The sequence below is a fragment of the Candoia aspera genome, chromosome 8 (assembly GCF_035149785.1).
Source record: "Candoia aspera isolate rCanAsp1 chromosome 8, rCanAsp1.hap2, whole genome shotgun sequence".
Classification (NCBI taxonomy): Eukaryota; Metazoa; Chordata; class Lepidosauria; order Squamata; family Boidae; genus Candoia; species Candoia aspera.
In genome coordinates, this window is record NC_086160.1 from 42,479,308 (window position 1) to 42,494,817 (window position 15,510).

Genomic DNA, 15,510 nt, shown 5'->3' on the forward strand with positions numbered 1-15,510 from the left:
GTACCTGAAGGAAAATGCATAGAAAACCAAAACCAAAACCAAAACCCTCCTGGAAAACAATATATACATTTCTTTACCCTGGAAGGAGAATCAATATCATCTAATAATCAATTATATTCTAATATTTAAAATCCGCATTCCCAACTACTCAATATATTAAGGGTAGAAATCTAGCACTTCATCATGTCAGAGTTTACTGCATGGTTTTATCGTGCCCAGCACAGCATGGCAAATCTGTATCTTTTGTGATGTTTGTGTCATTGTGAGTGTACATTTGTATTGTAAAAAAAAAATAGATTAGTATCCGCTTTTCCTCCAAACACTCAAGGCTGTTTGAAGTCAGACCAGAAGACAAGAACTTGCACAAAATCAAGCAGGGTGTGTTTGGGCTGAAGGCCTATTTTAACTTGGGTCTCTGCAATTGCTGTCCAGCATTTTAACCGCTATACATAGTGTGTAATTAGTGTGCTTGGTGCATGCATATGAGTATAAACTCACATGCTTAGGGTTACCTACCACTTGAAAGAAAAAAAGTATGAGAATCAAGTGATGCTCAAGAAGTAGTTTCATAAGGTCAGGGATGGAAGCCTAATTGGATGGGAAAATGGAAATATGCAGCATGACTATAAGATCAGGGCTACGAAAATATGGATGACCCCTAGATGGCAGCAAAGTCATACAGAATACTGTAATTCTTTGTAGCCATCTAGGGGTTGCTCATATTTTTGCATATCTGATTTGGTAGTCCTAATAAGAACAAAAGTGTGTGTTTAGCAGATACTGTCAAAAGCCACAGCTAAATATGAGAGGACAGGCTTGATAAGTTCCCCCACCTCTGTTGATTAAGCAATATTATAGCCAGACATTTGCAATCGCAAAACATTTCAAAATATCCCTGTGACAGTGGCACTGCATCTATGAATGGCAAACACCATTTCAAGATAGTGAACGCCATTCAAAAATGACAATGTATAATTACCTTGTGTTTAAAGAGCAATCTCTGCTTTCATTGATGGAGAGCTTTGGCTTGTCCCCAGTCCCAATTCCTAGAGGTGTGCTGGAAACATTAGGTGATGAAGCCAAAATGTAGAATTGCCAGGACACCAACATTAGAAAATAGATGGCAATCACAGTTTGCTACCATGATGAACACAGATGCAATTTATTCTTTTATGTTTGTGAAGAGGAGAAAGAGATGTACTTTTGGACACGGAGAATGATGGGGACAAGACAAAGTCTCTGCTACTGGCTGATAAGTGAACACTAAAGAATAGATTGTTCTTGGCCAGAAGAAAACACCCAGCAGTTGGTGATCTCTGAAAGCATTAGACTTCTAAACATGCCTGTGCTGAAACAGCCTGATATTCAAATTGATCTGAAAGAAAACATTCCAGATCAAACTGGATTCAGAAAGATGGAAAGACTCCAGTTGAGTGGAAGACAACTGGAAAAGCCATCTGTATTCCACTGATATAGCTATCCATCAGGGCAAAATAGCTCATCCTATTTTAATTACAAGGGTAATCAAAATAGCACAACTTAAGCAGATACTGTAAGTCTATAGCCCACATCTAAAGTCATAACAATTTTAAACTGAGTAAGAAACAGAACTGTAAAAGCTGGCTTTCTCCAATCCACATTCTCTGTGGATGCAGTTCATGTTCAGTTACAGACCTTGATGAACTGAGTAATAGAAAGAGTTTCTATCTGAATTCAGTTGGATTCAGGTCCCACAGTTAGGAGATTTCTACTCATGATTAGCTGAATAGAAGCTCCTTTCATGTTTTGCCACTCAACATGGTAAATCTTGAACTTAGATACAATGCATAAAGAACATGGGGGGGAGGGTAGGACAAAGATAGATGACTCTTTTGCTTCCCCCCCCCCAATTCAATGAATATGTATGAGTTGAATATATATATATATATATATATATATATATATACACACACACATATATATATATACATATATATATATATATATATATATATATAAGCAACTGGACAATTGATACGTATGCCACTATCATGGAAAATGTTCACTTTAATCTGTTCATGAAGAATTAATTGTGCCCAGTTATTAGGCAGATCTTCAATAGCCTTGTGATGAAGATGCACACAATTTTTAGGCAGATTAGTAATTCAGTTCACATTACCAATAAACACACACACAAACATGCACACACACACACATACATTATAATATAAAGTTCATAACTAACTGATGACAATATATTATCCAGCCCAGAATCAGTGTGTTTTAGTGGACATGGGAAGCTTGCTCTCCCATTAGATCACATACATTCTATATCCCATCTGCCTCATTCATAAATAGTTAAGCCACAGCAGTGTGCAAAGGGATTCATACATGGATCTCAATTCCTACTTATAAATGAGCTGAACAATTATTTCAAATGTGGTTTTCCACAAATACATTGCAGGTTCTGTGCTAATGCCGACTAAAACATTTCTGTTTTGGAAAACATTTATATTAGTATTTTTTTTAAGTTATAGTATTAATTTTGGCTTTTAAAAACTTCAGATAACCTCACAGAGCAAAATATAAACATAAGATATAATTAGCATACAGCAAAATAAAGAGGTAAAACTTTAATTATCAAAAGTTGGGGGGAATAAAACAATGATAATCTGGTTTATTTACTTATTTATTTCTGGCATTGAACAGGTTTCTCCAGACATAGTATCTCAACAGGGGTCATCCCTGGGTCATCATTATCTGCCAAAATTTATCAGGTGGAGATATTTGGAAGAGTTCCAGAAAATACTTTTTAAAATATTGATTCACATTCAAACATGACAAAGCCAACCAATTTATAGTTCAGAGCTCAAACAGAAATACTATTAAACAAACTAGAACCCAATGAAGATTTTAATTGCTGTTTGGTAATCGTTATTTAGCATAAACCATAATTTTGAACTGATTTAAAAGCTCATGGGTCAGGAACCTTGGCTTCTCTCACTGATTCACTTCTGCATGAGCCAAGTCATTCCTGAACTCCTCTAATTCATTTAAGAGACACTGCCAGAGGTATTCTCAACTGCTATGAACTAAAGTATAACTAGGAACATAACTACACAACAGAGGATATGTGAGGTATAAGGCACCTATACAGTTTGGAACAGAAGAAGCTGCCTTGTTCTGAGCTAGATGATAGTTCCAATGCTGGAGCTTTATCTACTGCAGTACTGTCAATGTAATTAATAGAAGTTCTCCAGTGTTTCAGCCTGGAGTTTTTCCAGTCCTACCTGGAGATGCCAGGGACTGAATTGGGACCTTCTGCACAGAATGTAAGTGCTCTACCCATATTGGTAGAATGAGCTGGATAGTCCCCAAATGCATCAAGACTCACTCACCAGTAGCTTTCTCAGTCTTTGAGTTGTGCTGGGATTACAATGGTAGCCTGCAGTCCCAAATCTCAGCAAGGAAGCAGCAGTCGGCTGACCCTTGTCAGGCCTTACAGTGTAAGCAGAGTTTGGCATGGGTGGAAGATCAGAACTTTAAAATCAGATGCCATTGCTGCAGACCATACTGGAAACTTGTAAAAGCTAAATTTAGAACCTAGTTTGAAGCTAACCCAGTTAACCCATTATCATCAATCAAATTTCTCCTGGCTGGGAATTATGCAAGCATAATTGGAGCAAAGCTGCTATAAATGATAAGGTAAGGGACTACAAGTAATTAGATTTGGTTCCATTGAAACCAATGAGAACTTCTCCTTAATGGTATGAGCCAATGGGAAACTAGTGTGGTGTAGTGGTTAAATTGTTTGACTAGAATTGGGGAGACCCATGTTCAGGTCTACCTGTGTTGGGTGGTTTTGGGCTAGTAACTCTCAGCACAACACACCTCAGAGTGCTGTGTTGTGTGGAAAAACAGGCAGAGGGAGTGCTATGAACACCATACTGAGCTCCTGAAAGAAAAGAAGCATATGAATCTAGGAAATACTAAAATAAATAAAATAAAATAAAAATAAAATAAATTGTCCTTTGGAGTTGGCCAGCCTGTTTTTCTAATATCCTGTCCCAAGGCTGATTTTAAATTGATTTCACATATGGGCAAAATGGTTTAGCGTGTCCCATCGTGTTAAAGACAAAAGCTGCTTTTAAAACAAAGAGGAAGGGAGACCTTCTGAAGTTTCAAGGACTGTACTGTAGTAAGAAGAAAGAAAAGCCTTCTGTGGAAGATAACTTACCTACCAAACAATGTCAAATAGAAGAGAATATATTTAGTTAAGGGTTGAATGTTGGGCTCTTGGTGCTTTCTGAGCTTAGGTGCTTTTTTGCAGATGTTTCATTACCAGGCTATGAAACATCTGCAAGAAAACAACCAAACTCAGGCAGCCCAAGAGCCCAATGATGTCAGATGCTGTATAGACACATTCTGAAACCACATAAAAGGGAAAAGCTATGTAGGGATTTTTCTTGATTTGTAAGAAGGGAAGTGTCTGATTAAAAACCAAAGGCTCTTGTGAGATAAGAGAAGTTAACTAAAAATCAGAAGGACCAACTTCTAGAAAGGGGCAAGAGGACCAAGAACGATGGAGGACAAACTTCTCATTAAGCAAACTCACTCAAAAGATTTGGTTTGCTTTTTAACCAAACCCTGAAGTATACATATGAGGATATTAGTGAAAGTTATCAATAAAATTACAAAGAAAGAAGCCCATCCCAATTGAAATCTTCATAAAAACGGGAGAAGACGAAGTATTTTAAGGCATTCTTGAGCAATTTGTTTCCTTTTGTGGTAGTGGTGCGCGGTGGGGTGGGGGGGGGGAGGAAGAGGGCGGAAGCCGCTCCCACCTCCCGCCTCTCTCTCTTTTGGTCTGTGAGCATGTGTGACTTCACTGTCCTTTGATTTGGAAGCAAGCTGATTGGCTGGAAGCAATTCAACACATCCAGCCGGGCAAAAGCTTTGTCTGAGTTGAAGTGAAGTTCCACCGATTTTTAGACGGGAGTCAGCAATCTGGGCTGTTTAGTCGCCAGGAGCTGAGGAGGGCGAACGCAAGAAGGTCTCTTCGGGAAGAAGCCGCGCCGCCGCCGCGCAGCCTCGGATCCTTCCCCCGACATTCGGTGAATAATAGCTGCAGCGGAAGGAAGAAGCCTTGATGTGACTAACCTCTTGGACGAAGAGAAGCGGAGGAATCCAGCTCGGCTTGCCTACGGGATGTATGTTGGGAGCTCCGCCACCTCGGTCTCGCAGTAGGCAACTTTTCCTGAGAGAATAAGCGGCTGGGACGTAGCATCCGTTTCAGAAGGAAGGTGTGCAAGTGCTTTTGTTTTTCTCCCAGTTTTCAAAGAACCAAATGTACGTTGGGTTTGAGGGACCGAGATTAAGTTGAGCAAATTGCTTTGTAACTTGTTGGCAGAAAGGAACCCTGAGCCTTTGCCGATGCATCGTTTGGGTCGAAAAATGCACTTTATGCTTCTCTTTGCACTGACAACCGTCATGTCCTGCTGGGAAGGCGCAGCGGGCAAAAATCTGAAATACAGGATTTACGAGGAGCAGAGGGTTGGCTCGGTCATTGCCAGGCTCTCTGAAGATGTCGCCGATGTTTTGTACAGGTTGCCTAATCCCTCTTCGGTGCGGTTCAGAGCCATGCAAAGGGGGAATTCTCCATTGCTGCTGGTTCGGGAGGACAACGGAGAGATCAGCATTGGAGCTAAAATCGACCGGGAGCAGCTCTGCCAGAAAAACTTAAACTGTTCCATAGAGTTTGACGTGATCACTCTGCCGACTGAACATCTGCAGCTTTTCCACGTCGAGGTTGAAGTGCTGGATATTAATGACAATTCGCCTCAATTCTCCAGAGCTCTTATTCCTCTTGAAATCTCAGAGAGTGCAGCTGTGGGTACACGGATTCCTTTGGACAGTGCTTTTGATCCAGATGTTGGGGAAAATTCTCTGTACACATACTCACTTTCTGCCAATGATTTCTTTACCATTGAAGTTAGAACAAGGACAGATGGGGCCAAATATGCAGAGTTGATTGTGGTGCGTGAATTGGACCGGGAGCTGAAATCAAGCTACGAACTCCAACTAACTGCCTCTGACAATGGTGTGCCTCAGAGAAGTGGATCATCTCTATTAAAAATCAGCATTTCAGATTCTAATGACAATAGTCCAGTTTTTGAGCAACAGACATATGTTATTCAACTTTTAGAAAATTCACGTGTTGGGACATTACTTATTGATCTCAATGCCACCGATCCAGATGAGGGTGCCAATGGCAAAGTTGTCTATTCCTTTAGTAGTCACGTGTCTTCCAAAATTATAGAGACCTTTAAAATGGACTCTGAAAGGGGTCAACTAACTCTTCTCAAACCAGTGGATTATGAGACCACCAAATCCTATGAAATTGATGCTCAGGCACAGGATTTGGGTCCAAATTCAATTCCGGCTCACTGCAAAATCATCATTAAGGTTGTTGATGTGAATGACAATAAACCTGAAATCAATTTAAACCTGATGTCTCCAGGAAAGGAGGAAATTGCTTATATTTCTGAAAAAGCATCCACAGAGACTTTTGTGGCCATTGTTAGGGTGCAAGACAAAGATTCTGGGGTTAATGGAGAAGTGGTTTGCAAGCTTCATGGACATGGGCATTTCAAACTGCAGAAGACCTACGAGAACAACTATTTCATCTTAACAAATACTACTTTGGATCGAGAAAAGCGATCTGAATACAGCCTGACTGTCATAGCAGAAGACAAGGGAACCCCAAGTCTTTCTGCAGTGAAACATTTTACTGTCCAGATCATTGATGAAAATGACAACCCACCCCAATTCCAGACAAACAAATATGAAATTGTAATTTTGGAAAATAATTCTCCAGGTGCATATATCACCTCTGTTACAGCAACTGATCCAGATCTAGGAGATAATGGGCAGGTAACCTACACTATCTTGGAGAGCTTTATTTTGGGAAGCTCCATAACTACATATGTGACCATTGATCCCTCTAATGGAGCCATCTATGCACTTAGGACTTTTGATCATGAAGAAGTAAACCAGATTGTCTTTATGGTTCAAGCTAGAGATGGAGGGACTCAACAGTTGGCTAGCAATACAACAGTGGTACTAACTATTATTGATGAAAATGACAATGCCCCTTTGATTGTGGGGCCAGCACTGCACAACAATACAGCAGAGATTTCAATCTCTAAAGAAGCTGAAAGTAACCATTGCATCACTAGGATAAGAGCCATAGATAGAGACTCAGGGGTGAACTCAGAGCTAAGCTGCTCATTAGCAACTAGTAGTGAAGAAGGCCTCTTCATAATGGATCCACAGACATGTGACATTTGTCTTAATGCTACCATTGAATCTGTTAAATCAACAGAATGGGAACTTACAGTGATTGTTCAGGACAAAGGAAGTCCTCAACTGAGTACCAAAGCACTTCTGAAATGCAGTGTTGTTAAAAATATTTATCAGCCTTCATCTACAGAAGCAACATACACCAACCAACCTCCTCTAGATATTTCCATGATCACAATAATATCCTTAGGAGCAATATGTGCAGTTTTGTTAGTGGTCATGGTTGTCTTTGCTACAAGGTGTAATCGTGAGAAGAAAGACACCAGGTCCTATAACTGTCGTGTTGCAGAGTCTACGTACCAGCATCATCCCAAAAGGCCATCAAGACAGATTCACAAAGGGGACATTACATTAGTACCTACAATTAATGGTACCTTACCAATCAGATCCCACCACAAAGCTTCACCTTCATCATCTCCAACACTAGAAAGAGGGCAAATGAGCAGTCGACAAAGCCATCACAGTCACCAGTCTTTAAATAGTCTGGTGACCATCTCATCAAATCATGTACCAGAGAATTTCTCTCTTGAGCTCACTCATGCAACTCCTGCGGTTGAGGTAAGATCAGATAGATCGCATTGATTAAAATTAGTTCACATAAGTAAGCAATTCCTATGTCCATTTTGTAGAATAGTTAATTTGCAATGTATTGTTTCAACTACTATATATGATGACTGCACAAACCTGTATTTATAATATGTGTGTATACATATCCAGAGATTCACTGGGAAGATATGTTGCAGTTTCCACAGTAAAATACTGTATGGATGATATTTCCATTTCTTATTGCACTATTGTGTAGAAAATATAACAAAATATATGGAATTGCTAGCTGTGAGTATGATTTCAGTTTCTGTATGAATCACAAAAGCCATGAATAATAGGGTAACAGGATCTTGCTACAAAATTCCTGATGACCACTAGATGGGACCAAAGCATATCATTTTGCTGTTACCTAGTGGTCACCCAGACTTTTGCAGCCCATATCTGTTAACCCTAATTTGTAGTTATTGGTGTCATGATACAATACTAACTATATCTTAAAAGGGTACCAGTAATATTAGTCCAGCTAATTAAATATCTTTATTCAATGGAACAGTCTACACAAATATTTCCAGGATGTAAAAATCACATGTTCTTCTCTGCTTCAGTTTTTCAGTATATTTCATAATGTATTTACGTATTCAAAGGGTACAAAAGAATGAAGAAATATATTACTAACAGTAGTACAATTTTAACTACATCTGTTCTAACTGCTTGTGTCAACTGTGCATGCAAATTGTTAATGAATGTGTTTAAGGTCCTGAGCCATTGCTCAGAGCAGTTAAATTCAGCTAATTTTCTAGTCCCACTGACTTCAATTGAGGTAAATCTATTTATGGCCAAACACTTGAATTTAACTAGCTTAAGAATCAGAGTACAGGTTTTTAGTTGTTTTGGATCATGAGGCTAATGCACAAGGCTAAAGTTTATCACTGAAGTACCCTAAGATATTTCTTACTGTCTTTTGTTTTGGACTGGATTGTATCACTTCTTTACAATCCAGATAGGCTCTGACAGATTATTTCAACTGACAGTTTATGGTTTAAAAAAGGAGGATGATTAATATACATGGGTTTCTTGGGCAGTTATATGGGTATCCTTTATCAGGATTCATTTGTTGTTGTTGTTGTTGTTGTTGTGTGTTTCATAACAGGTGTCTCAGCTTCTCTCAATGCTTCATCAAGGCCAATATCAACCAAGGCCAAGTTTTCGAGGCAACAAGTATTCCAGAAGCTACAGGTGAGGATTTTCTTTGATCAAAATTCAAAGTAGCATTACCAGAGGATATAGGCTTAGCACATAAGCTAATGAAGCCCAGTTCAATCCACGTGTCTCTTTTGTTTTATCACAGATATGCCCTTCAAGATATGGATAAGTTCAGCCTGAAAGATAGTGGCCGTGGTGACAGTGAAGCAGGAGACAGTGATTATGATTTAGGGAGAGATTCTCCTATTGACAGGCTTCTTGGAGAAGGATTCAGTGACCTTTTCCTTACAGATGGGAGAATTCCTGCAGGTAAAAATTCAGTGAAAATTAAACAACTTACATTCAATAGCTTATTTCCAGTATTCTGAGACAATAATACAGAGAAAAGTTTGCACTGGTGAAAATAAACTCTTTATCTTTTGCTTTCTTGTACTGAACAACATCTAAAACTTACTTAGGACCTTAAAAGCAATAAAGATTTGTCATATGAAGTCTTACCAGTTTGCCTAAAACTTAACAGTCACAACTTTTCTGGAATGTATTGCTATCCCATGAACAGACTCTTTAAATTTTCCCTATAATAAATGAATTGAATCCATCAAATTGTAATGGAATCAGTTTAGTATGCTGAAGTAAAAATGGAGCAGATGTTTATTTAGTACATAAATATGAGGGTGAGACTCACTGCATGTGTACCACACCTAATTACCTATTCTGTGTTAAGGGGCTTGGACTGCAAGATTCAGTATGTTGAAAAGGGCAGTCTTGTGTGAAATAGGATATCACATGTTTATGGCAAATAGATATTTGTTCACTCAATGCTTGGACTAAAGCACTGTTTTATAAGCACTGTTACTGCTAAATCACAAGTGAGCAATCCATTTCCATACTTGGCTTTCTGGGCACCCTTCTGACCCTGCACCATTCCCAGGATATTCCTTTACTGGGTGTGGGCCAAATTATTGGCTTTTGGGGGGAAGGTTGGAGTTTTGGATGTTAAAGGCATTTCACTTCTTAAATTACCTTCCTCCATGGCCTGAACATCCTTGCCACTCCCATCACAAATTGAGCCTCCCTGTGACCCTTTGAGACAAAAAAAAATAAAATAAAAAGGGTGTGGTCCCATCTCAGTTGTAAAAGAAACACTCATTAGGGCTGTAAACCTTACAGTGGGAATCTTCCTACTTTTGCCCTCAAAATGCTTTATGTATAAGCCATTATAGGGCAACAAAATGATAGAATTCTCTTACAGTCCAACCTTATAGATTAAAGATCCTGCCTTAAATTCGGCATACACTGGATGATTAGTTATTACTACTAAGCTGGATAGGTATCAAGAGAATTGCTTATGAATATATTGGTCCCTGGACTCCATGTTGAAGATTATAGCATGATAATTTTTTCTGTATATTTTGAAAACACTAAAGCTGAGCTAGGGTTTCTGGTTGTCAGGTGTAAAATAGTATATTACAATACTGTAAGGCATTCCTGTTCATAAGGGATACATTTCTGATTACTATATTTTTATTCCATCTTGCAAATATTTTCCATATTTAAATCTAGTGGTAATGACTTTTGTCAATGTACTGTAGATATTTGTATTCATACTAATATCATGCTCTTCTCCAAATGTGGGTTTTCCAGACATGAGAGCATGAGGTCATAAATACTGGCTTGCTGGATCAGTCCAAGGTCCACCTTAGTACAGCATTTATTTCTCATAGTAGCCAGACTCTGAAGTGCTCCAAAGCAGGAGATGGACACATGCAGCTTTCCCACCATTGTTCCCCTGCAACTGCATGGGACATGCTGCTTTCAGTTCAGAGGTACTGATAAGTCTTCAAGACTGATAACTCTTGATAGATTTGTCTTCCATAAATGTATATGGCCCCCTTTTAAAGTCATACAAATTAGTGGCCCTCACTGTGAGTTAATTATGATAGGTCTAACCATAGTCATGAGTTGGATTAAACAAAGGTTTTGTTTAATCACAGTAGAAAGAAAGATGCAAAATTCTGCTTTTTGTCTCCATCTTCATAAATGGACTACTTAACTGAATTAATACCAGGAAGAAACTTGCTCAAAGACTGTCCAGTTTTTATCATTTCAGGCTGCGAATATTTTGCCTAGTTGCCAAATACAAATATTTGCATATAATTCCAAGTTATTTATATGTATAAGAGCAAGTGTGGTATAGTAGTCAAAATCTTGAATTATGACTGGGCAGATGCAGTTTCAAATACAGCCTTAACCATGACTTTGGGCCAGCCTCTCTCGACTAAACTTCCCTCACAGGTTTGTTCTCACAGGAAGACATGGATAAGGTACTGCTATATTGCACTTTGAGCACCTGGAGGAATGAGTACAGTATACATTTAACAAACAAAGGTGCTTTGAATCTTATCAGTAAATTCATAATAACTCAGCCATTTAAACTTGTTCTATAAAAGTGTATAAGAAGTATAAACTAGAGCAGTTATAAGCAAATTCAAGTATATTTAGTGAAAATAGATGTGTATGATATCATATATGGAGTTCTAGATTGATTTAAAGATATAAATGACAACTATTTAAATATCTGAATTAAAACATAGATCTCAAAATGGAAAGCAACACATTTATGAAAATCAGTGGCAGGAGTAGATGTCACATCGCCCTCTTACTATCCTTAATTAATAAAAATTCCTGTTGGAGCTCTGATTTATGAAGTTGATCAAGAACTCTGGTTTTGAGGGCATTCAAAACCAGGGCAGCCTTTATAATTAGGGTGTTTTTATTATGCTTTTCTGGGTAGCGAAAAAGTTTTGAGAGCAAAAAAATTGAAATAAGATATAAATAAAGCCAATTAAAACAGTCTCAAATAACTACAGTACCAAAGCAACACAAGACTTTAAACCCATATATTTCAAGTTTAAAATGCCAAATGTAATCAAACAAATGATTAAACCCATGATTGGACTGGATTTATGCTTTAATTCATTTTAAAGGGAAGTGAAATTTAGTTTTTGTCCTTGTCCCCACATATTTCTTTGGAGTATAGCCTCAGAATGCCACTCAAAGGTCAAAAGCCAAACCTTTGACAAAGCTAGGCACCACTATTCTAAGATGCGGTGAGAAGAATTAAGCACTGATTTACTGAAAGTGTTTCTTGAGCAGAAAATATATGTATATTTGTTCAAACTATTTCTAGACTAAGTAAGGTTTTAAATATTCAGAGTAACACCTTGAATCGTGCCTGAAGTCTTGCAGGTTTTAATGGCTGGCTTCATTTTGCTTTCAGCAATGAGATTATGCACAGAGGAATGCAGAGTCCTAGGGCATTCTGACCAATGCTGGATGCCACCGCTGCCTTCCCCATCTTCTGATTACAGAAGTAATATGTTTATTCCAGGAGAAGAATTTCAGCCTCAACAAAGCCAGCCACCACAGCAGCAGGTGCTGGAAGAGGACCATCAGGAGGCTGAATCATCTGAAAAGAAAAAAAGCTTTTCAACTTTTGGCAAAGATAATCAGAATGAGGAAGAAGCGGGTGAAATGTGTACCTCATCTCTGCTCTCTGAAATGAACAGTGTATTCCAGCGTCTCTTGCCTCCTTCATTGGATGCTTACACAGAGTGTAATGAAATAGAGCCTCCCAGCTCACTAGAGCGCAGGAAAGGACATTTTCCAGCCAAGACTGTAGGCTATCCACAAGGGGTGGCAGCATGGGCAGCGAGTACACACTTTCAAAATCCTGCAAACAGCACTGGGCTTACTTTGGGAACTCATTCAGGTGCCCAGCCATCTTCAAAATGGCTACCTGCCATGGAGGAAATTCCAGAGAACTATGAAGAAGATGACTTTGACAATGTGCTTAACCACCTCAGTGATGGTAAACATGAACTCATGGATGCTAGTGAACTGGTGGCAGAAATTAACAAGCTGCTACATGATGTCCGGCAGAACTAGAGTGTCTTATTTCATAGCATCTTAATTTTCCATATTTATGGAAAATGAAGGGATGGGAACCCAGAATGAGAAGAACTGGCATTGCCAATTAGTTACATTTATCATAAATGTGTCTGTGTATGTTGAATCTTAAAATACTGTATTTTCATATGTACACAATGCAAGTGTGATTATCTTTAACTGTATTTTAAAAATACATTTGTATCTTATATTTATGTGTAATTTAACAAATAAATTTTATTTTTGTACTCCCATGGCAAGCATGTTTTCCTACATATAAGCAGCTGACACCATTTGTGTCAGCATTCAGTATTTCTATCACAAAAGTGTATAAATACCCAAAAGCTAAGGGATGCCATTTTCCATGGATTTCTCCACAAACGTTTAATGTTACGATACAAAATCAAATCAATTGAAACTTTATCCAAATGGCAATTTCAATAATTAATGATCTAAGATCTTGTTGCAGTGTTTCAATTCTTATAATAAAGAGTTGTCAACTCTCTGGAAGCCTAGAAGTTCTTTTTATTTTGAAGCTGGAATAATTCTATATAATTAAAGAGGAAAGAAACATTATTCTGATTGTAAATCATGGCCTAATTCCCAAGTGGGCAAATAATTCCAAGAATGAAATTGTGAATATTTCACTTTTGCGTTGTATTTAATTTAATTTAATGGAGCATTTAGATTGAAACTGGTCCACTGAAGTCAGTTGTAGTGTTCTGTTTGGTAAATTCCCTTTCAGGTATTGTGTCTAATTCTCCTTCCACACTAACCATGCAATGTGGCCTGTTTTTTGTTTTGCTTTTTTACATGACAACAAAATATGTTTGCATCTGCTCCATTACTGAAGTACAAGGTATAAATGATGCTAATATACATTTTTTTAACCAGCACTGAGGCTGACACAGTTGATAGACACAGTTGTCATCCATAAAAAGCAAATTTTAAAACTAACAAGGTTATCCTATGCATATGTTTCAGTTAATAGGCTCCTTCTGAATAAATACAGATTCCTATTTCAATAATAAACCTTTCTAAATATGTATTGAATATGTACTGTATATTGTATTTCTCACAGGAAATAAACCTTTGGTCAAGCAAGCCAGCTGCTAGTTCAAATAGAATTTAAACCTACTGCTAGAGCTAGAATATGACCAATATGGCTTTTCTATGTAGAAGGTCCACCCCCACCCCCCACCCCCACAGTGTGGTGCATTTTGCAGGAAGGAATAGAACCAGACAGTTGCTTTTGGCTTTCATGAGAAGGAAGAAAATTATTTGAAGGCAGCAGTAGATTTATTTGAATTATTATAATTACATTTTTCCATAATGGTGAAAAGATCATTCTAGATCAGTGCTTCTTAAACTGGGGTTGATTACCCCAAGTGGGTAATCTGGGAATATCCTGGGAGTAAGGGTATAATTTGTAATTTTTTGTTTGTGAGTCAAGGATACAGTTTGGGACTGGCACTACTGAGATGCTTGTGTAAAACTACTGAGGCTGGTTTTTTGGGGGAGGGAGGGGGATAATGACATTATACAAGACCATGAAAGGAGTAAGTGGGTCAAAGTTTAAGAATCACTGGTCTAGTGTGTTCTGCTTCAAGTGTCAAAATAACATGACTGATTTGGAGTGTTCATGTGCAGTGCCATTTTATGCTCTACTTCAGGCAGTGACATGTCTTGAATCAGCCTTGAAATTTTGCATAATTCAGATTTCCCCATATTTTTAATCTACTTATATATACACATGTGAAATAAACAGTCTAGATCAAAGCTACCTGTGGATATGATTAGGGGAGGGTTAAACCTTTTCTAAACCACTTCTCTTGTTTAATAATTTCTTCTGCATAGTTCTGCTTTGAAAAGGGCACAGGTGAGTTCTCATGTGACTAATTATATTTAGTGTCACTTAAGAGCATGAGTGTCAGTCTATGCCATGTAGTTAATATAACACAGAGATACACAGCAAGGGCTTCTGACTGCATGTGGACCACAAATGAAAAACCTAAAATTGTGACCAAATTATTAAATTCATGGGCATTCCCATATTAAATATGTTCCATTTGTTCAACCGATTTTAATTAATTTTACTTACATCATGTTATTTATATTGTGACACCATCCTCTTATTTGGTTTGTATCACCCAATTTCTACGATGCCCCCATCCAGAAAAAAGATCAACAGCTGAAGTAATACCTGGTCTTATATTCCTTAAGGACCTCTGGTTTGTTATTATGCATAAACATTAGGAGAGGTTGATAAGAACAGTTGGCCTCCTTGCTTCTTTTGTGTACTATTTGGGTACAGTGTCTAATAATTAAAATGACTCTAAGCTTTGAACTTGAAACTGGACACTATACATATATACATACTTTTTTTTTTTTAATCTGTTCAATCATGTCTGATTGTCAGAGACTGCCTGGACAAATACCTGCAGTTTTATTGGCAAGGTTTTCAGAAGTGGT

At 38.0% G+C, this 15,510-nt stretch overlaps 1 protein-coding gene across 1 annotated transcript; it reads left to right on the forward strand.

The window, feature by feature from the left end:
* The first annotated feature begins 4,960 nt into the window (after positions 1–4,960).
* PCDH18 (protocadherin 18) lies at positions 4,961–13,543 on the forward strand. The gene is made up of 4 exons (XM_063310336.1): positions 4,961–7,899; positions 9,038–9,123; positions 9,236–9,399; positions 12,371–13,543. Exons 1-4 carry the CDS (start codon positions 5,413–5,415, stop codon positions 13,036–13,038), a joined length of 3,405 nt encoding a protein of 1,134 aa, XP_063166406.1. The 5' UTR covers positions 4,961–5,412; the 3' UTR covers positions 13,039–13,543.
* The last annotated feature ends 1,967 nt before the right edge of the window (positions 13,544–15,510 follow it).

Excerpts from the sequence above, each read along its gene's own strand:
- PCDH18 (XM_063310336.1), top strand. The coding sequence starts at position 5,413 with ATGCATCGTTTGGGTCGAAAAATGCACTTTATGCTTCTCTTTGCACTG. Across the intron at positions 7,900-9,037 it reads ATGCAACTCCTGCGGTTGAG|GTGTCTCAGCTTCTCTCAAT; the intron begins GTAAGATCAGAT and ends GTTTCATAACAG. Across the intron at positions 9,400-12,370 it reads AGATGGGAGAATTCCTGCAG|CAATGAGATTATGCACAGAG; the intron begins GTAAAAATTCAG and ends TTTTGCTTTCAG.